The sequence below is a fragment of the Serinus canaria genome, chromosome 1, assembly GCF_022539315.1.
Source record: "Serinus canaria isolate serCan28SL12 chromosome 1, serCan2020, whole genome shotgun sequence".
Lineage (NCBI taxonomy): Eukaryota > Metazoa > Chordata > Aves > Passeriformes > Fringillidae > Serinus > Serinus canaria.
The window spans coordinates 51260381-51280822 of record NC_066313.1 but is presented as its reverse complement, the minus strand read 5'-3'; the positions used below and the strand labels follow the sequence as shown (position 1 = coordinate 51280822).

Here is a 20442-nt window from a genome sequence, read left to right as displayed (position 1 = left end):
CCCGGCCGGGAGGGCTGCGCCGGCAGCGGCTGCGGGGCGGGGCCGGCAGGAACGGAACGCTGCTGCGCGGAACGCCCGTGCGCGGCGTGTGTTGCCGGCCGGCGGGCCGGGAGCGCGGGCCGCAGGCGGCGGTGGCGGTGCGGCGATGTGGGGCCTGGCGGCAAGGCTGCTCGGGGCGGCGGCGCGGCCGCTCGGCACGGCCCACGGCAGGGCCCGCAGGTACCGGCCTCCCCTGCACCCTCACCTGGCGGACGGGGCCGGCGCCGGCCAGGCACTGCCGTCAGGCCGGGCCGTGCCCCAGGGCGCGGCCTTCAGAGGCATGGGGCTCGGCTGTCCGGCCGGGGCTGGGTGGCGGTGACACCGTGGGCAGAAGGCAGCAGGAGGCGGGTGGAGGGGAGTGGCGTGGGCCGTGTTTCTCGTGGTGCTGTCCTTGCCGTCCTTCTCATCTTGGAGCGGTGTGAATGATCCGCATGTGTGACCTGACCGTAATTTTGCACCCGGTATCAGCAAGGCGGCGCTGCCTGTTGGGCATTGTTGTTTCTGCACAAAGTACGGGCTAAGAGCTGTGTTTGGGAGTTCTTCGTTTTTACTAAAATGCTTTAAGTTGCTTTTAATGAAAGCTCAGTTGTGCGTTCATTTATTTTTTTATTTCAAAACTCCTCGATATTTTTGAACGAGCACCGGTGCTGTGATGGCCTCGTGTACAAAGAAGCTCAGGTTCTTTGGTAGCTGTGTTTGCTTTCCGAGGCCAAGCTCCCCAGCAGAAGGCAAACTGAATGGTAGGTGAAATACAGGGATGCAAACTGCAGTGTGCTGCTGGCTTTAAGTGCCTGAGGCTTTCAGACTTGCTGGGCTTTGCTGCTGCTGTAGGCTAAGATAAGTCTGGGAAAGTCAGAGCTGTTCAGCCTGGAGAAGAGAAGGTTGCATGGAGACCTCGTAGCAACCTTCCAGTGTCTGAAGGAGGCCTACAGGGAAGCTGGAGAGAGACTTTTCTTCAGGAATATGAGTACAAATTACATCAGGAGTAATGGGTACAAATGGAAAGAGGGGAAATTTGGTATTACAAAGAAATGCTTGTGCGTGAGGCTTGTGGGGTGCTGGAACAGGTTGCCCAGGGAGGTTGTGGATGCCTCAACCCTGGCAGTGTTCAAGGCCTTGAGTCAGCCAGTCTAGTGGGAGGTGACCTTGCCTATGGCAGGGAAAGTTAGGGCTAGGTGATCTTTAAGGTCTCTTTCAACCTTTAACATTCTGATTCTGTGATTTCTGAGTGGTTACATAGTTTTAAGGAGCATGCAGCCTGAATTAAGAAAAATGTAGTTTGTGAAGGACCTGTGGGGAACAGTGCAGTGTAAAACAGCAGGGCTTCTGCTATCTTCTCAGTAATAAGGTTCTGAAGCTTTCCTTAAATTTTCCTGTTGCTTCTCAACATTGAAATTTAGGTTTTAATACTGAATATTTATTAAGTGCAAAATTACCTAAATGTCATGCAGTGACTGCTGAAACTGGCAGTTTCCTTTTATAGCCAGAGAGATGTGTGTGAGGAGGAGAGGTGTGCCACAATTCCTTCAGATTTGTGGAAGTGTTTTAAGATCTATCGAAGTTTTTTATTTTGAATCAGAATAAATATTAATTTTTTTATTTCTGTAACTAGAGTGATTTTTAAACAAAGCAAGTAGGTGTAAATGTAAAGGTTTAAACACTGCATTTTATAGAATGTTATACAGAGCAGGTCTTTGAATTTTATGATAGTTTTTCTAGAGAATGCAGTTGTGTCTGTTCTGCAGAATTTCCTGAGCAGCTCCTTGCTGTCCCTGGCTTCTCATCCTCAGCTGCACTGTGTCAGTTTCAGCTTCTTTGCAGTGATGTGCTAAACTAAGCAGAGGAGCTATAACCCAAATAACTTTCATGTTTGTTTCTGGGTTAACTTGCAGCAGAATCCATGTTGCAGAGTAGGTGAATGTGATCTGTAGTAGTGCCACAAGTGTGAAAACATGTGAAGTTGTGTGTGTGTGTGTACAGTCTTTTTTCAGGGCATGATCTCTTTATTGACTCATATTAAGAGTTTAGGTGAGTTTTCCATAGTACCAATGAATTTAAATATCAGGTACCAGTAAATTCAAACTCTGTATTATTTCCTCCACAAATAAATGGTGTGTAAAGTTGTTTACTTCGTGGTTTTGATGAGGAAATCAGAAGTAATCAAGAGTTTATGAAATGGTACCCCAGCCCTACTCAAAAGTCAAAAGGTACATGTTTGACATGTACTGAACATACTCAGGTTGCACTCAGCTGGGCCTAGACAGTTGTAACTGTTGTTTTGGGGTTTTTGGTAGATGTACAAAATTCAGCCTTGGACCCTATTTTTAACTTCTGCTTCCTAACTTTGTGTGTCATCTAGCAAACAGGAACTCTTCAGCACAAGCAGTGTGCTTTCTAAAGACAAAGATAAATCTGCTACTACCAAAGACAGTACACCTGAAGGGGCAGCAAAGAGGCAGGCAGATGGAGCAGACACACCAAAGCAGCAGCTGTTAGACATTATTGGTAATATGAAAGTGGAAGTGAGCTACAGGAAGAAACTCCAACAATTAAAAACCAGTGAGAACAAGAAGCAAGCTGTGAACAAGCTGGAAGGCCTGGACAGTGAAGGTTCTGTGCCTCAGGGAATTACAGGAGACACCCAACGGTAAAGTATAGCAAACTTTTCTTAGACTATTTTATCCTTATTTCAGCTTTCTTTTTTCATTATTTAGGACAAAATAAACCATTTCCAACAGTGGGAAAGAATCTTGTAAGGGGGTGTGGTGCAGAGTTGTAGACTGGAGTAAATCACAGGGGAGAATCTGAGCAAAAGGTGCTGTATGCTGTCAACCTTATGCTGCCTTTTTCTACGGTGATATTGTGGAAGGTGGCACTAGCACCTGCCTGTGGAAAGTTATTTTATTGGGAGAAAGGAAATACTGTTCAGATGAAATACAACAAAACTGAGAAAAAAGAAAAAAAAATTTAAGAATGGCATAATGATTGTTGAGTCTTTGGAGCCGCTCCTGTCCACAGTATGATCCATCATATTTATCATCACACAGGTCTGGCTGCCAGTGGTCTCCTGGTTGTGTGTCTGAGGGGCTATGCAGTGGCACAGGGCTGCCATTTCACCAGGCTGGGGAAGAAGAGCTTGTCAGAGTCCTTCAGCATTTGATAATTAGGGCAATATAGGGCAAACCTGCCTGTCCCACTGGCCACGCCCATTTGGGAAAATACCTGACTAGCTTTTGAGTTATTAAGATATAAAATAGCAGTACAGAAATGACAATTTAAATATATTCAAGGCTTTTGTTTTGTTTTGTTTCTGTATCTGTTGTGTCTCTGTTTACAGTTTAAATCCAGAACTGGTGAAGGCTGCTTCTGCAGTTGCATCTTCCCTTCCACGCAACAAGAAACAGACAGAATCAGAACTCCTTGCACAACTAAGAAGACATGAAGAAACCACAGATAAACAGAAGAAGGGGGGACCTATTAACCTACGGTCTGTGTATTGATTGTTTTTCTCAATTACGTCAGAAATTCCTATTTTGCAATGTCATCCTGAAGGTGACTGCCTTCTGTGTTGGGAAGGTACCCCTAAAAGATACCTTTGGACAGTGTATCCTTAGGATTAAAGAACATTGGTAACATTATTGATCTGTTATACAAAACTCTCTAAATTTTGCCATCATCCTTCTAAAGTGGTTTTGCAGAAACAGAATTGCTGTCATGCCCAGGATCATTGCTTTCTTGGATAGGCTGGCAAAATAACAGCTTTTTTTGTGAGTTTGTGTTGTTTTTTTTTTTTTTTTTTTGCCACAAGCTTTCAGAATTCTCACACAATGGATGGATTTGTAGATGTTTCAGACATTCTGTCTGGACTGGTGAATTTTCATGACTGCTCTGCAGAACTGAACTAGAGAAGCTCTGTTTATAGCCCCACCCTTCCTTTCAAAACTTTCCAGTCAACGCATGAAACTCATCTCTTGGCTGAAGTCTGTTTCCAGTGTGGCTTTCAAACAGATGAGAAACATTTGTTTGGAAACTCAGACAGTTGTGCATACAGCTCTTTTGGAGATGGTTAAAGGCAATTTTTTTTTCTATTTTTTTTTTCAGCTAGTATTCAAATACCTACTGAGAAAATAAGGCATTAAATCCAGGTGAAATGCTGAACAACAGAAAATTGGATCTTTACCAAAATATGAGTGTGAAACCTTTCTGTATGTCTGTTTGCAGTGTGAACTGCAAGCTGCATATCTAAGTTTTATTCTGTGAAAATTAATTTGCCTCAACCGAGGATCTAAGCTTGACCCATCTATTGTCATCTGTAGGTTACACGTTCTGCATTCTGCTTGTATCAGTGAAGGATCTGCTGGAATGATTGTCAGTGTTCTGCAAAAAGAGCTAATGGTGTCTGTGGCTGATGTCTGCCTGAGTGGAAATTAAGGAAGAAAGAGACAGATGCTTGCAAATTTTTTGAGTTAGATGATACAGACTGGGGTGTACAATGCTCAGTGAATGACTTTCTAAAGCAAAATATCTGTTCTTCAGATATATAAGGACTGTTTGTATAAAGGATATGTTCATTAAACTGCTACTTACCAGGGAGTTTGTTCACTCTGTGTCACAGAGTTCTTTAGAAGGGCAGAGTACACAAATGTCTTTAACAGTGGCATGGGCGGTGGGTGACCAACCTAAATGTAATTCAAACCTTCTTGAGTACCCAAGATGCTGGAGGAGCACAGAAATACTGAGTGAGCTAACACATGCAGTGCCCAGCCTGGAATGTGCCGGTCTCCCTTTCTTAGGGTGCAAATGCTCTTGTCTAGGTGTGGTTTCTCTGCCTGCTGGCATCACAGATTCTCTTTCTCTCATCACCTATGGCGGTTTTCCTGGAGCACTGACCCAGCTCTGGCTGCAGTAGAAGAAAGACAGGGACTAAGGAAGTCGTAGTCAAAGCAAAAATGTTTTTTTTTCTCTTGAAAGAGAGTTTAAATTCTTCAGAAATTTAAAAGCTGCAGCTATATAGTGCCTCTCAATTTTTGATTGGTGGGTTAAAATGCGATGTTACAATATTTTATGACATGCTTGTGGATGAAGCACTATCATTAGAAAAATGCATTTTCCTCAACCAGAACCAGCCTTTTTGGAATGTCATGGCTGGCTTGCTGTGCTCTGAGTTGGCAATATCTATTCCCTGAGGCAGCTTTGTGACCTAGCTTGTTTCTCCCAGCAAATACACTCCTCCTGCTGCCGCCATTTGCTGAAAAGTTTTTGTTTTCTTACTTAAGAGTTAGAGTCAGAAACTCTTTAACAGTGGGTTAGTTTTCAAGAAAGACCTGCAATTTGTGCTGATTTTCATGACAAAAAACTTGGTTATAGTGATCTTTTAGAGTTAGTATGGGCCTCTTAGTTCTTTGAGATAAATACAGTACTCTCAGGTTTCTGACTAGTGTTTAAAAATGTTGATTTTACAAAGCCCAGTAGCTTCAGACTTGATTTGGTGAGATTTATGCTCCATGATACCTCAACCTACACAATGTGTGAAGATGCTTTTAAAATATTAGAAAGCATTCACTTTTTTTCATGCATGATTATTTTGTGTTGAGTTTTGTTTGACAGTAAGAGAATACATGCAATTTAACTTTCCCTTTTTTTCTGTAAAGGTTTTGCATTTAATATACTTACATATTTTAAAAGCCAATATATATTCCTCAGTTATTTACAATATTTAAAGCAAGATACTTTCACAAGCAGTAGAGCTTCATAGTGCTGAGCTGAAAAAAACTGAATACTGCTGTTCTGATTTATAATATGAAATTTGTTGTATGTTTTCCAGATCTTTTGTACAAATTTTTTTTTACCAGGATTGTCTCAGAACCTCCAGAGGTCACTGTTGTATGCAGTCATCTCACTGCTTTGTAGAAAGCATGGGGACTGGGCATTCACTAGGAGGGGAAAATATTAATAATAGAGGAATTTATTTTCCTCAGTGTGAGCTGAAGTTTCACTCAATGGAAATCACAACAGCACGGCACCAAATAAAACCTGCAGCCCTACAATTTCAGCTCCTGTTTTGGATGAGCAAGATAAGTAATTCAGAGCTTTGGCTAGAATATATCCAAAGCTCCTTGGGTCTCCATTTTAAGTATTATAATTATTGGCTGATAATCAGGAAAGAGAGAGAGAGTCTGTGGTTGTTACAAAAGTCCTACCACTTCCCTTCTCTAGAAGGCAGGTGTATGTAGGAACTTCAGTTTTTAATGTGTTGGAACGAGGGAATATATAATACCTAACCACTAGGGTACACTGGGGTTGGAGTGAAACTTTTTTAACCAATATTTTTTGTTTCAAAAGGCATTAAAAAGATCTTTGTAGTTCTACTTTTGTTAGTACAGTGCAGTTTTCATGACGGAGTGATGAATGTTGCTGCTGGAAATGTCATATGCTGATGGTGGGGTGACATTAGGATTGCCTAGCAAGGAACATGATACCATTGACTTGGTGTTCTGATAGCTCAATAGTGTAGTCTTTCCACATCTACAGGGCAAAACTGCAAGTAATTCAGGAAAGAGAGCAGCTCTGAGCAATCCTGACTTCCCTGAAGCACGGGAAAACACCAGCCTTTTAGGTCACAGTTGAGTCAAGCTGTTGGGCTGGGCTGTGTGTGGCTGACCTTAGGAATTATGTCCCTTTGACCCTTACAAGTGTGTCAAGCCTCTGGCCCAACACCAGCTCACTAATGCCAGTAGCCACTTCACAGAGTAACTTCTAATGTGAGATATGCAACTAATCTGAGATTGCTTTTTATTTAAAATGAAATTATTTCAAACTTGTTTTCAGATGCCTTTATTTCAGAGTAGGTACTGGAAGAGCTATGCTATCCTTCTGCCATTTGAAACCACATCTAAGACTGAAGAAAAATCGTGCTGTGTTTCTGTGGCAATTAGCTTTTACAATTTTCCAGAAGTATTTCTTTCTTGTCAGTAAAATCTCTTTTGACTTAAGCTGCCAAGAGCATAGTTTGAATTTCATTTGGATTTTCATAAAATGGGTAATGCAGTATTTTTGACTTGGCCTATTTTTATTTTTTGAGACCATATTTATGTCTTGAAACTTAAGTGCTACAATTTGGGATGACTGTGTGTGACTGGAAGTGGTTGGGTGGAGAGGAGGCTGTGAGGAAGGTTACCAGCTCAGCCTTTCCCAGCCAGTGGAGTTGCTGGTGAAGGGAGCTCACAGGCAGGGGCAGAAAGGGGCTGTGATTTGCCCTTTGTGATCAGAACTAGCTGCGTATGGTGCTGGAGAAGATCGGAGCATTTGCTCTTCACATATGATTTTCACTCCAGAATGACGAAGGAAGATGTGGTCTGTTAATGCTGTAATATGATTATGCAATCCAACAGATTGCAGTGGATCAGGAAAGGTGACCTACTTATTAGGGTGGCATGATTGGCCCATGTCAGCTGATGTGTGAAGGCAAGCTTCCTTTTGGTCTGCAGCAGCACAGCTCTGTCCCTGGGCAGTATTGGTTTCTGTCCAAAAAAGTGGTGATTTTTATCTGCCTATTTAAACCTATTTTTTGTATCCAGAGAAATTCCCCATTTGCTTAAGCAAAACATGCCTAGTACTCTGTGTGAATATTAGTATGATTTTTTTTTAGTTTAAAACTAAATTATTTAGAGGAAAGCATTCACTGTAGATTTAATAGGCTAAAGTAGCACTTTTATACATAGAATGTAATAAATGGTTTAAAACACAGCCTTGAATGTCTGATGGATTAAAGATGGGTGTATTTTGTGAGGAATGTAAAATGGAAACTTATGAAACCAGTTGAGAATAGAGTTTCTGGTTAATACATATGACAAACTTCCTTGCTTTGTCCATCTGTTGAGTTTTACATTTCACGTTTTTCATTTCAGCAACGTTATTTCAGAAATGACATTTAAAAGGCAATCCCCAGAGCAGTGGGGTGCGAGGCTATCCGGTCGAATTTCCTTGCAGTTGGATGAGGACGGTCAGAGAACAAGGCCTGAAAGGTCATCAGCTATGGACTCCAGAAGGTATTTTTGTGGTGTTCACCTCCAATACAAGGAGCATGCAGTTACTAATGGATAATACTTTAAATTTACTTGTACATATTAATGTTGCAATAATTCAGAGTTTAAAGTACTTTAATTTTTTCAAGAAAGGTACTGTTAACATTTAAATAAATTGTGAGAACAAGATAGTAATGCCAACCAACTAATCAAATAATGTGTGTTTTCTTAATATTACATTTTATAATTAAACATACTTGGTGCTGAAATGTAATTGTTCTTGTTTTAACTAGTTTAAATTATTTTCACCTATGCATAATACAATATTATGTCACTTTCTTAACTTCTTGGGAAATGGAGGTTTTGCAAGCTTGCTTTCCTCCTCTACAAAACTTGATCATGTTCTATGTTTAGAAAAGTTTCATCCGTTCTGTTGGGATTTTAAAGATATATTAAAGTTGGTCTATTTATTTATTTAATTATTACCACTTCATTCTGTAGTTGATTTCTTTGTTATCTGTGATGTTATAATTGTCTGTGAAATTAACTTTTTAATTTACATGTGATTTCAGGTTATTTCTTAAGTTTATTTTGCTGCTGTATTATGTGGCCACTCTCATGAATTAAGGAGTGCTCTTATATTTTTGGCTTACTCCTGTAAGCTGTGCTTTTTTTGTCTGTAGTCTTTGGATTTTCCCATGGCAGCTCATCATTACATTCCTTCTCCATGTATTCTTTCCATAGCAGTTTTTTAGTAAGATTAACTTCTCTTGTATTTAATTTACTTTGTAAATTAATCTATGGTTTTGGGGGTTAGGGCCCGAAAATTGAGGGAATAATTTGTGTTTAGATAGACCATGTTGACGACAGAATTTGGGTAACAAAGAAAAAGAAAAGCGTGAATTCATGGATGAGTAGATGTACAGTATTCTCTGTGTGGTGGAACTGTGCTTGGTGCATAACTTCAGAAACAGCACCTTAAAATAGTTTTTAAAATCCCTGTAGGGAGTAAACTGTCTCTAGTTTCAGGCCTTAGTTCCCTCTTGCATACCTGAATATCTAATGTATTTGCTTATCAACTGATAGTAGGAAAAGAATGGGTTAGGAAGAATATCTAAATTTAAGTTAAGTTAGTACATTGCCATGAAATGAGTGATGTTGCTTTATAGTAATTTAAGCTTGTAATTTTAAAATAAACTTTCTTCCAACACATGCAATGTATCTTTGGCCAATGTCATTGGGAGTTACACACAGCTTGGAAAATATAATCCTGAATCAACATTCTTTCAAGGCTCTGTAACTAGATTGTTGTGTGCTGAAATAGCTCCAGGGTAGTTTCATCACTAAAAAGTAATATGACAAGAGCAGGTTTGCAGAAGTAGTTGAGGCCATTAGGACTCTCCAGTAAATCCAGAAGGGTAGAATTTTAAGGTCAGAGAGGATAAATCTTGCCAGGGTAACAGTGGATATGTCATAACAAAGTGAAAGAACTGTTAGAATTTGAGTGGAAACCTGGAAGATAATACAAAAACATGGTTGATACTAAATATGTTGGGGTTTTTTTGTTTTCATCTATAAGAATTTGATTACTTGTTGAGCTCTTGTAATTTTGGGTTTTCTTTTTTTTTTTAATATAAGCTTATGGTAACGATAAATGTGATTGAAAATAGATGGTCAGAGTGGAATATTTGTATATTCGGAAGAGTGAGCGCCAGGGTGATGCTATTGAAAACATATTTTATGGATATACTCTGACTGTTTGCCCTATGGCAGAGAAGGTGGCTGTATGATCTTCCAAAAGGGCTATTTATGTCATAAAGCAGGAATTATTTGATTTAGCTGTTGCCTTTTCTGTTCCTGAATTGTGCAATATTTTTTTTACAGGGAAAAAACCCAAGTCTTCAGATAGTCGCAGCTTTGTAAAATCACTTAAGTACTGTGGTTTGATGCTGTTTACCTTTTCACAGATTCCTAAATATTCCAGTTAAAATTGACTGAAAATATAGTGCTTGATTTATGCTCCTTCTTTCACATGGAAATGTTTTGAGAAGCTCTGTTTAAGACAAAAAGGCCATAAACACTCTCTGATTAAAAGCCTGAAGATTTAGTGAGAATCACTATCTTTTTTTTTTTTTTTCTCCAGAGATCTGTTAGTTCATGAAAATATTTTGTGCTTTTTAATTTGTTATCTGGCAATGTTGTAAGGTGTTGTGAAATACTAAATATCGGTTTTCTTTTTTTGTTTATAGAACTCTCAAAGTAGGAAAGAGGCTTAATATATTCACTAAGGCTTCTACAGAACCAGAGCATGCACTGAAAACAGGTTAGTGGAAATTCAGTAATGAAAAACGCAGTGAGTCTAAGTTCTGCATTTTTAGAATATCAAGAGATTTGTTTTTATGAGGAGACATGACCTGCTCACTTTCTGCTTTCAGCCTGATAAAAGAAATTACTACTTTGATGTAGCTCAGATTTTTACCAAGTGAAACTTCCATGCAGTGTAATGAAATGTTTTCTGTGCTGATCAGGGCACTCCGTTAGTGAACATGAAAGGTATAACTGGCTTTTTGTCACAAAGGTCAGTCTTAATTCTGTGTAGGTAAAGCCAGCCTGGAGGATGGGTATGTTGGCTCCAGCTTATTTGGTCAAGTTACAAAAGAAATGTGAGGCTGTGATCCCAAGGAAACAAGCATGCCCTGTAGGTGACTAAGTATAAGCAGGGTAGTAGCTACCCAAGACTACACACTGGATTGCTGTGTGGCCTTCTTTGTTTAGTGTTCCAGATGGAGCTGGAAAGATCCCATTGGCAGCTGACAAATGACACCTTGCTTCACCTATTGTAAAGTTCTTCATATGTGTTTAGAATCATAGAAAGTTTGGGTTGGAAGGGATCTTCAGAGGTTATCTGGTTCCAACCCCCCTGCAATGAGCAGGTCCTTCTTCCACTAGATCAGGTTGCTCAGAGCCCCACCCAACCTGACTTTGAATGTTTCCAGAGATGGGGCATCTACCAGCCTTCTGGACAAACTGTTCCACCACCCTCACTTGAAGAAATTTATTCTTTTTGTCTAGTCTGAATCTGCCCTATTCTGGTTTAAAACCATTACTCCTTGTCTTGTTGCAGTGGGCCCTACAAAAAATTTTGTCTTCATCTTTCTTACAAGCTCCCCTTAAGTAATGAAAAGATTGAATAAAGTCAGCTCAGAGCCTTCTGTTCTCTATGAGGAACAACCCCAGCTCTCTCAGCCTTTCCTCTTAGGAGTGCTGTTCCATCCCTCTAATCATCTTCATGGCCTTCCTCTGGACCTGCTCCAAGAGGTCCATCTCCCTCCTGAGATGAGGACCCTGGAGCAGCATTCCGGGGGGGGGGTCTCATGAGAGGGGAAGAATCTCTTCTCTCAACCTGTTGGCCACACTTTGTTTTATGATTCTAGTTGGCTTTCTGGGTCGTGAATGTACATTGCTGGCTCATGTCCAGTTTTTTATCCACCTTGCACCTGGCCTTGTTGAACCTCATGAGGTTTCCATGAGGTCACTTCCTTGAGTTTGCCCTTGAGGTCCCTCCGGATGGCATCCTGTCCTTCACGTGTGTCAACTGCACCACTCATCTTGGTGTCACCTGCAGATGTGCTGAGGGTGCACTCAACCCCACTGTCTGTGGTGTTGATGAAGACACTGAACAATACTGGTCTCGGTGTGGATTCCTGAGCAACACTGCTTAGTCACTGATCTCCATCCAGGCATTGAGCTTTTGACCATTGAATGCATGGTCTGGATAGAGCCCTGGAATGGTCCATGAACCGTGGACCATCTGGATGTGACCACCCAACCAATTCCTTATCCACTAAATATACATGCCAAAACTCATGTGAGATAAAAGATAACCAAAACTGAATTCAAAACAGGTATGACACACCTTCATATTCACTGCATGGTACAGCTGTGGGAACAGTCTTAATGCTGCCTAACAGGGATAGCTTCCACTCATGAAGACTTGGCTTTACTACAGGCTGGGTTTGGGCAATAGTGTGTGAATATGGGCAAGTCGTGTAAAGAACTTTGTCTCTCACTTTTATTTGTGAACAGTGAGACTGCATTGTTAGTACTGATCTTTAAAATGCTGTTTTTCCTCAGCTATTCTGAGGCCTTTTTAAAAAACAGACTTTATTCCAGTGTAGTGACTTAGACCTTTATGTAAAGTTAGAAGCAGCAGAAGAAATAGTACTCCTGTCTAAAATATTACAAAATGATGAGTATTTGTTTCTGTTTCAAGAGTAGAACAGTAAGTTTTTGCCAGGTTCTAGCTGAGTAGTTTTTTATCTCTTTTTTTTTACACTTGAAACTATGGGGGGATATTAATTTGATTACTTAATTTTTTTAGTAAAATGTCAGATAGTGCCATTTGCATGTTTTCAAGCAGCTGTGAACTTTCTGAATACAGCCACCTCTATAAAAGTTGTTCATTAGAATGGGATTCAGTTCACTCTAAGATTGCCAATACCTCTAAAATTGGTCCATTTTACATGTAAAAACCACAATGAATGATGTAGTGTTTGTTTTTAGCTGTCTTAACCAAAGTGGTGTTGAAAAAAATGGATTTTGAGTTGAATCAAATTTACTCAGGTAAAAGGGTGAGAATATAAGATTTTTTTGCACGAACAGAATGCAGACACTATGAGGTGGTTCATAGTAGTCACCCCAAGTAAAAGCTGAGATGCACTTTTTTTTTAAACATAAAATTGGAATGTGTACAAGTTGTTTCAGAGAGCAAGTGGACTTCATTGTATTTGTAATTAGATGTTAATTAGTAAGCTTCTTTCAGCTTTTTGTTTGGTGTTTCCTTGTTTGATTCCAGGTAGCCTTGAGGAACTCTACAGTATATTCTAGACCAGGAAGCTGATTACTTGGCTTACTGACTAAGCCTAATGACAAACAATTTTTGGGCATTAATCTTGGGAAATACTGATGTGATACTTGATACCTTGATTCATTTGTTTTCACTGTCTTGGTTCATATTACAGAAGATAATGGGTTAAATTTATTATACATAACGGAAAAGGAAGTTTTATTTTAAGTTTTGAGTATTGACTTTGAAAACTTGAATGTTAACCGGAAAGGAAATTGTCATCCTGAAAATAGTCTTCATAACTGTTAATGTAAAATGCCAATATTATTTAATGTTTCATGAGGTGAAATTATAATCTTTATCACCTCTAATGCAAGCTTGAAAAATGAGGTTCTGCTTTTCTCTACTAGAGGATTTATTAGTTTCTTTATGATGTGGACAACAATTTCATTCTGGTATGGTTTCTCATGTTGTCTTGTAGCTGTATTTTATTCCTGCCTCCAGCCCTCAAATCAAAGTACTCAGCCTGGTAATATAGTGCTGGAAATTTCCCTCGTAAGGAATAATTTGAATAATTATGTTCTGATTTAGCACAAAAAAAAACCCCTCTGAAAACACTTTTTTGTATATAAAAATACTGTTTGCCCTTTCATTGTGTTTTCTCTTAAGGTGGGGGGGTGGGGGGGGGTGTTTAATTCAGTTGAGTTGTTAGCCATTGAGCCAAAGATGAAATTACATCTTGGCCTCAAGTACTTGCTCAGGAGTAGTAAAATGATAGGTTATTGGCTATGATCCACTCCAAGTGGACTGCAATATTCGAATTCACATGAAGATCTGTGTTCCAAGGATCTTAGGATGAATTGATAACAGAGGGAGGCAGGAAAACAAAGGGGAATGCAGCTAAGGCCAGCTCACTCAACAGCAGCCCGGGGCACTCCCAGAGGTCCCTCCCTGTCCTGTGGTAACAGCTTGTTCCCTTCAGTTCAGCGAAGCGGTTCAGTCTGGGCTCGTGACCAGCTCTCCTGGGTGGAGGGACAGGAACTCCTTAAGAAGAGTAACTGCTGCAATATGAGTGCACTTTGATTTAAAAAAAAAAAAGGCATCAGAAAAGATATATCCCTAAAGGAACTGTTTAGCTTTGTGAAAAGAATAAGAAATGGTTTCTCAGCTTGAGAGCCAAAAACTGGCACACTTAGGAGCATTGGGGAAGGAATTGCCATCCCTTGGAGATCTGAGTTGTTTTTCTGGAGGAGAATGTAGTTGTGAAGAGCCTGAAAACTCCTGTAGAAGTAAGGGTCCTTTAGCACAGTGCACCAGTCAAGTTCAGAATTTGCCGTGTCCACATTTTTTGAAAGACAGAACCAAAGAACGATTGTGGAAAAATTAAATTATTGCTTTATGTGAAAGACATAAAAATAAATATTCCCCTAGGTGTTCAGAATAGATTTTCATCAGACATTTGAGAACTTAATGAACTTTCATGTCAACAGAGAATTCTCATTTGAGAAAGGTGATGCTGGTATCTAAGGTAGAAAAATTTGCACGGCTGAAGTTATTAGTCTCTGTAAAGATTGATGTTAAAGGACTTTGTCTTAGCTTGTCAGAAGTCTTTGGTTGCTGACAAATCTTAACAAAATTTATTTTTTAGTATCTTCACCAACAATTTGGGATCTGGAGTTTGCAAAGGAGGTTGCAGCAGTAACTGCACAGCCTCCCCGAAATGGTTTTGAGGAGATGATCCAGTGGACAAAAGAAGGAATACTGTGGGAGTTCCCAATTGACAATGAAGCTGGTATGTGCACTGTGAGCTTTTATTATCTGTCTCAGTTTATCTTTTCTGAAAATTAGAGCATGTTTGACCTTTGACTGTTTTAACATAATGTTTCAGCTGTGAGTCATGCTTTTGATAGTAAACAAACATAACTCTCTGACTGTCCCAGATCAGAGATGCTTCAGATGAACTCATTCTGGCACTCTTCAGGTGAAGTCTTGCGGGTGGTTTGGCTGATCTGAGGACTGGCTGCTGCCAAAAGGGGACGACTCCTTCCCTCCCCCGCTCCTTCACCCCCGATGTGTTTAAAACCAAAAGGCTGTTCAAGTCTCTTACATAATACCTTTTACTCTGCATCTTCTCTAAATTAAGCTCCTAGCAGAACTTGGGGAATCTTAAAACTGCTGTGCGTGTTTTATAATACTGATTGTGTTCTTTGGTGTGGCTCTTGGACCAAGTGTCTCGCCAGATCCCAACCAGCTATCTGCCAGTTCTATATCTGGGCAGGCCCAGTGTTAAACAGTTGTTTGCTCCCTTTGTTCTGTCTGTTTCATAAGAATAAACAGTCACAATATTCACTCACCCTGAGCATCTATGTTAATTAGGCATCTTTGTGCACAGTATTTTCTTTTATTACCATAAAAAAAGAAAAAGCTCCGTGTGAAGTTATGCCAGCAGAGAGAGTGAATGTTAAGGAAGTGAAGAACAACTACACAAAGTGTGCAGTATAGGAAAGGGGACTTCGTAACTTCAGGGGGAGCTTGGCTGTGGGGTTTGGGGTTTTTTAAAAGACTTTAAAGACATCAAACAAAACTGCTTTGTAATGATTCAGTCCCTGAGAGCAAAACAGGTTAGTATCTGAAGCTGGGAGTCTTTGAAAATCTGTCCTATACTGAGTTGCAAATTGAATAATGTGCTTCATTGTTTCTTAATGTTTATTCCCATCCTATTTGGCAGTTTCTTCACAGAATTTAATCACTGCTCCCAGGATTGATCTGTTCCATCATGTTCCATCATGTAGAAATCCAAGTATACTCTAGTCATGTTTTTGCAAGCTTAAAACCACTGTGGCCAATGGTTTTTGTGTTGTTGTAATGTGGCTGGAACCCTGCTGTCTGGGGCCCTGAGCTGACAAAGTGTCTTTGGCGGGCAGTGGTTTCCCTGTTGCAGCCGTGCCGCTGGAACCGCGCTGTCTGGGATGGGGTGGCCAGTGGACAAAGAGTCTTTACATATAGTTAAAACAAGAATCTTGATTGATTTGTCCACAAAGACTAGTCATGTGGAAAATTCCAGTGGAGCATTCCAAAACCTGTCACCTCTCAGGTTGAAATACCAAGTCAGTAAAATCCATCCTATCAGACTGCCAGCCGCGGGCTGTTAATTCCCTCAGGTGTGTCAAAGCACAGTTAAAAGCTCAAGAACCTTGCTCTGAGTATATCAACATGTTGTAATTTCAGTTTCTCTGCAAAAGAAAAATGCCCCTTTCTGCTATTAATTTTGTAGTTTTGTAACAGCTATTTCCCTCAATAGTAGGAGATTACTTCAGCTTGTTCTGTATCCAGAAATGTGTGATTATTCTTCTATGCCAAAAACATGTGGCTTTAAAAATATAAGTGCAATTAAATTATCTGTTGAGGAAGCACGTATACTCAAATTTCAGCATTATGAAAGCTTTTAAAGTTTTAAACCAAATATAAAAATGAAAGACATCCTCTTATAACTCTTTTCCTTGGCTCCAGAGCATCTCTGGTGTTCTCATTAGAGTGCTTCACCAAGGCGCTGTGCTGTGCTGTGTGGCACCATGGCAAGGTCAAGGTTTTTAAAATGATTTTGGTGTGAACATCTGAAGATGTGGCTAGACATACTGGCTTGCTACAGTGGCCAGCAGCAGTCTTCCCCCCACACCTTACTGCCCTGTTGTTTTCTTTAACCTGCATGCCCTTGCCCTTGTCCAATGCAGTTGAAGTCACTGTTAGGCAGAAAATTACCTTTTTTTCCCCCTCTCCATCTCTCCAGCATCTGATTAATTTCTACCAGTTTATCAAACCATTAGTATAGCTTCTCACCACTCCTTCTTTCTGCTTGTCTCTCCTGCTTCTAAGTAGCTTTAATGCTGCTCCATGATTGCCATGGCAAAAAGTTGGGAAAGACAATTATTTGTGCCTCATATATTATTTCTGTGCATTTATGCCATAATGACTCAAAAAGCTAAAAAGGAATGAGCAGATTATAGGTGTGAATTTGCCTTAGCACCTCCTTATGAGGAGCAAATGCTTTTGGTGGGCCAGAGATTGTTACTGCACAAGTGATATAGGAAGGTCTCAGAAAATTAATTCCTCAGTTGCCTCTGATGGCTTCTACAAGCAAAAGTTCACCAAGTCCTATTTGAGTTGCTGGTTAGCTGAGCTGCTGTTCCCAGCAGAGAAATATTGGATCATCTTGCCAAGGGAGTTGGCAGAGTTACACAACCATTGCGTCACAACCATTGGGTTTCTTTACTATCTCTGTTCTAGGGACCTACTGAAGAGCATGATTGATGTCATTCTAAAAATCCTAAAAGGATAGAATACTTTGTGTTGAAAGGGACCTTTAAAGATGATTTAGTCCAAGCCCTCTGCCATGGACAGGGACATTTTTTCACTATATCTGAACACTCAGTCATCTTTATAGCATGTCAGCAATGCTCGCTATAAGGGACGAACATCTGTGTTTGGATTGACATCTTTAAGACAAGGTTGGTCATGTCTTGGAAGGATTAGTGTTTTAGCTAGAGGAATTCCCCAGACTTGCTGTTCTGTAGCATGTAGGGCGTTGGAAATAGGATATTGAGAGTAGGTGTCTTCTTGTTTTGATGTTGAAAAAGAAAATTCTCTAATTTAGACTTCTGCCATGCATATTGTTTCGGGTTATGTTTCTGAGGACAATGCCAGAGAGGCTGAGGGAGGGGCTTCCAGCAGGAGTCAGGGCTTGCTAGAAGAGAGAGAAGTCATTATCTCATCTAATCTGTTCCCACCAGAGGCTTCAGCCTCTGGTGCTTTGGACAGTTGTGGTCTCCTTTCTGTGATGCACACTTTACTTTTTTGAGGACTGAAATACGTGGTCTAACTGAAATATTTGGACTTAACACTTCATCCCCAAACTATGTACAGTCTTTGTCAAACAGGAAAGCATAACACATAATGTTATATTTACTTATGACCTGCATATTTGTGAGATTCTAAATTGCTTATTTTGGGTTGAAGATGAAAATAGGTTAAATTATTTATTAGACCAAATCTTTCCTGATACCCTGTATCTGTCCCCAGAAGAAGAGCATCCAGAAGGCCAAATTTTACTGTCAGCATTATTCAGATTCTTTCAGTAGTGAGTTAGTTTGGTTTAGTTCTCTTGGACTTTTGAGACCAGTGAAAGTAAGGAAGTCTGGAAAGGTTGTTAGTTTGAAAAAGCAACCGGTTACGTCCAGGTACAGTAAGATTCTATCTCCCCTTGGTGGGGGAAGGCCAGCATGGGTGAATAGTGGAAGGATCATCACTGCTTCTGTCCGTGGACATAGTTTTCCAATCACAGTAGAAATACACTTTCTGAAACTGACATTACCTGGTTTTTGGTTTTTTAACTTTACACATAAAGGAACAAGGAGAGATCTTCTGAAGAAGGACACATGCTTTCTTCTTTCAAGAACCATGGAGATAAATGTGGTGTGCAACTATGGTATTGATACACTCACATATTTCTAGGAAAAATATGGGTATTTCTCAGTTCCTTCAGCTATTGCAATACCTTAAGTTTAAAGCAGGAAAAAAGTAATGCAAACTTAACAAATGCAAATGACCTTAGAGTGACTTCTCCATCGCAGAGATACACATAATTTCTTCTGAAACTGTAGAAGCTCTACCAAAGAAGGAAGCCTAGAACTTATGTGGCTTAATTACCTCAATTTTAATACTCCTGATGTAATTTTATCAAATAATTTAGAAAAACAGGTACACCAGACTCGTGTGTGGTATAGGCTTCTCATTTTTGTCATCTTGAAGTAGTGCAATATTTTTCTCTAATAACAGATTTTTATTTAAGGGTGCAAGCCAATTGATATCAAATAAAAAAATGTCATGTATATCTAACTGATGAAAAACCTTTCATTACAAATCCCAGATAGCCTTTTGGTTTTTTCCCCTTAAAATTAGGAACAGCAAAAGCAGCCTTTTTTCTGTATGTAGGAATTTGTGTTCTGAGTCTCTACCATCACAGTATGAACAACAGCAAAAAAATCCACAGGATGAAGAACAAAAGTTTACCCTATCTCCAATAATCCATTGTGCCATGTCCTGTGGAGGCTTTTGAATTCATCATCTTTGGTGATGGCTATGACTTAAAAGTAGCTGGTGAGATACACAACACTTTTACATCATCGTACTCTCACACATTCAGAAAATGTCAGAAAACAAATTTCTGTGCCTGTTTGATAGCCATAGGATGTTAAAAGCATGACTTGCATTGGATGTGTATTTTTTAGCTGTTCAGTATTTGATACTTTATGAGGTGCCTTATTTGTTCAAGACTAGTTTGTATTATTTAATCCTCTGCAGAATTTAGGCCATCAGTGTTCTCTTTAAAAATTTATGAAGAAAGTGCCTGCAATGTAAAGAGTGGTATCAATGATGAATCAAAATTTTCAAGTATTGAACAAACCGGATTTTAGTAAGAAGATTGATTTATGGTTATAATTATTCCTCCTACTTCCACCCCAGCATCAGGCTTTCATCAAGATTTCAAGCCAGAAATTTGATTTAAATATTACATATTCTTAGAAATGTGAGCAGAACCATTAATTTTACTAATTTAAGATTATTTTCAAATCATATTATTTTTACTTTGTTAAACTTGCTATTATATTATGATAACAACTTTGTCTTTTTTGCTTTGTCTTTCTGTTAGGGATGGAGGATGATGCTGAATTTCATGAACATATCTTTTTGGAGAAACACCTCGAAGGCTTTCCCAAGGAAGGACCTATCCGCCACTTCATGGAACTAGTCATCTGTGGGCTTTCAAAAAACCCATACCTCAGTGTTAGGCAGAAGGTTGAACATATTGAGTGGTTTCAGAAGTATTTTGAGGAAAAGAAGGAACTTCTTCAAGAGATTTGAGATTTGGGAAAGTGCTTACCCTTGAAATGAAGAATCATTATGTGTCAGTGCATAGTAATCATGTGGCCTGAAAGTTGTGTTTTAAGCAATAAACTCAGAGGTCATCTTTTGTTACGTCCGTGTCTCTGTGTGTGTGTGGATACTTTTGACAGCAAAAGAAGGAGCTGAAAAGTATGGCTTTTGTAGAATGTGCATTTAAAATTTAGTTTATTGGAACTGTTGTCTTCTAAATTTGAAACTAGTCTTTCAGTGATAAAAAATCCTAAGTCTAATTTCACTTCCTCCACCCTTCACAGTTGCAGTGTATCTTCACAGGTTGGATCATCTTTCCCATTTTGGAAAACTTGAAATGCTTTCATTTTGCTAATTTATGAGCTACACTGGTGTTTGAATGGTGTTAATCCTTTCACTAACGATATTTATCGGTTCATTTTGAAGTTTTTGGTAATGACAAAGTGATTTGAATGGTATGCTTTTTGGTTCATGTGCTCAGTGAAAGGCTGTTGTATTCCTGAAATGTGTGCACAGCATAATGGTGAGTTACAGAAGATAACAAGTGAGTGATGTTCCTTAGGGTTTGCTGTTGGGACTGGTGCCACCAACAATGGCTTTAAA

General features: G+C 39.6%; 1 protein-coding gene across 2 annotated transcripts; it reads left to right on the top strand.

Annotated features, from left to right (window-relative positions):
• Positions 1–87: 87 nt before the first annotated feature.
• On the top strand, positions 88–19941 carry MRPS31 (mitochondrial ribosomal protein S31). 2 transcript variants are annotated; one of them, XM_030234434.2, is made up of 7 exons: positions 88–219; positions 2399–2686; positions 3377–3526; positions 7947–8087; positions 10313–10386; positions 14558–14701; positions 19616–19941. In XM_030234434.2, the coding sequence occupies exons 1-7, from the start codon at positions 146–148 to the stop codon at positions 19825–19827; spliced, it is 1083 nt and encodes a 360-aa protein (XP_030090294.2). In that variant the 5' UTR covers positions 88–145; the 3' UTR covers positions 19828–19941. The 2 variants fall into 2 exon arrangements, with proteins under 2 accessions (XP_030090294.2, XP_050826501.1); XM_050970544.1 differs by lacking the exon at positions 88–219 and adding an exon at positions 228–779.
• Positions 19942–20442: the final 501 nt, after the last annotated feature.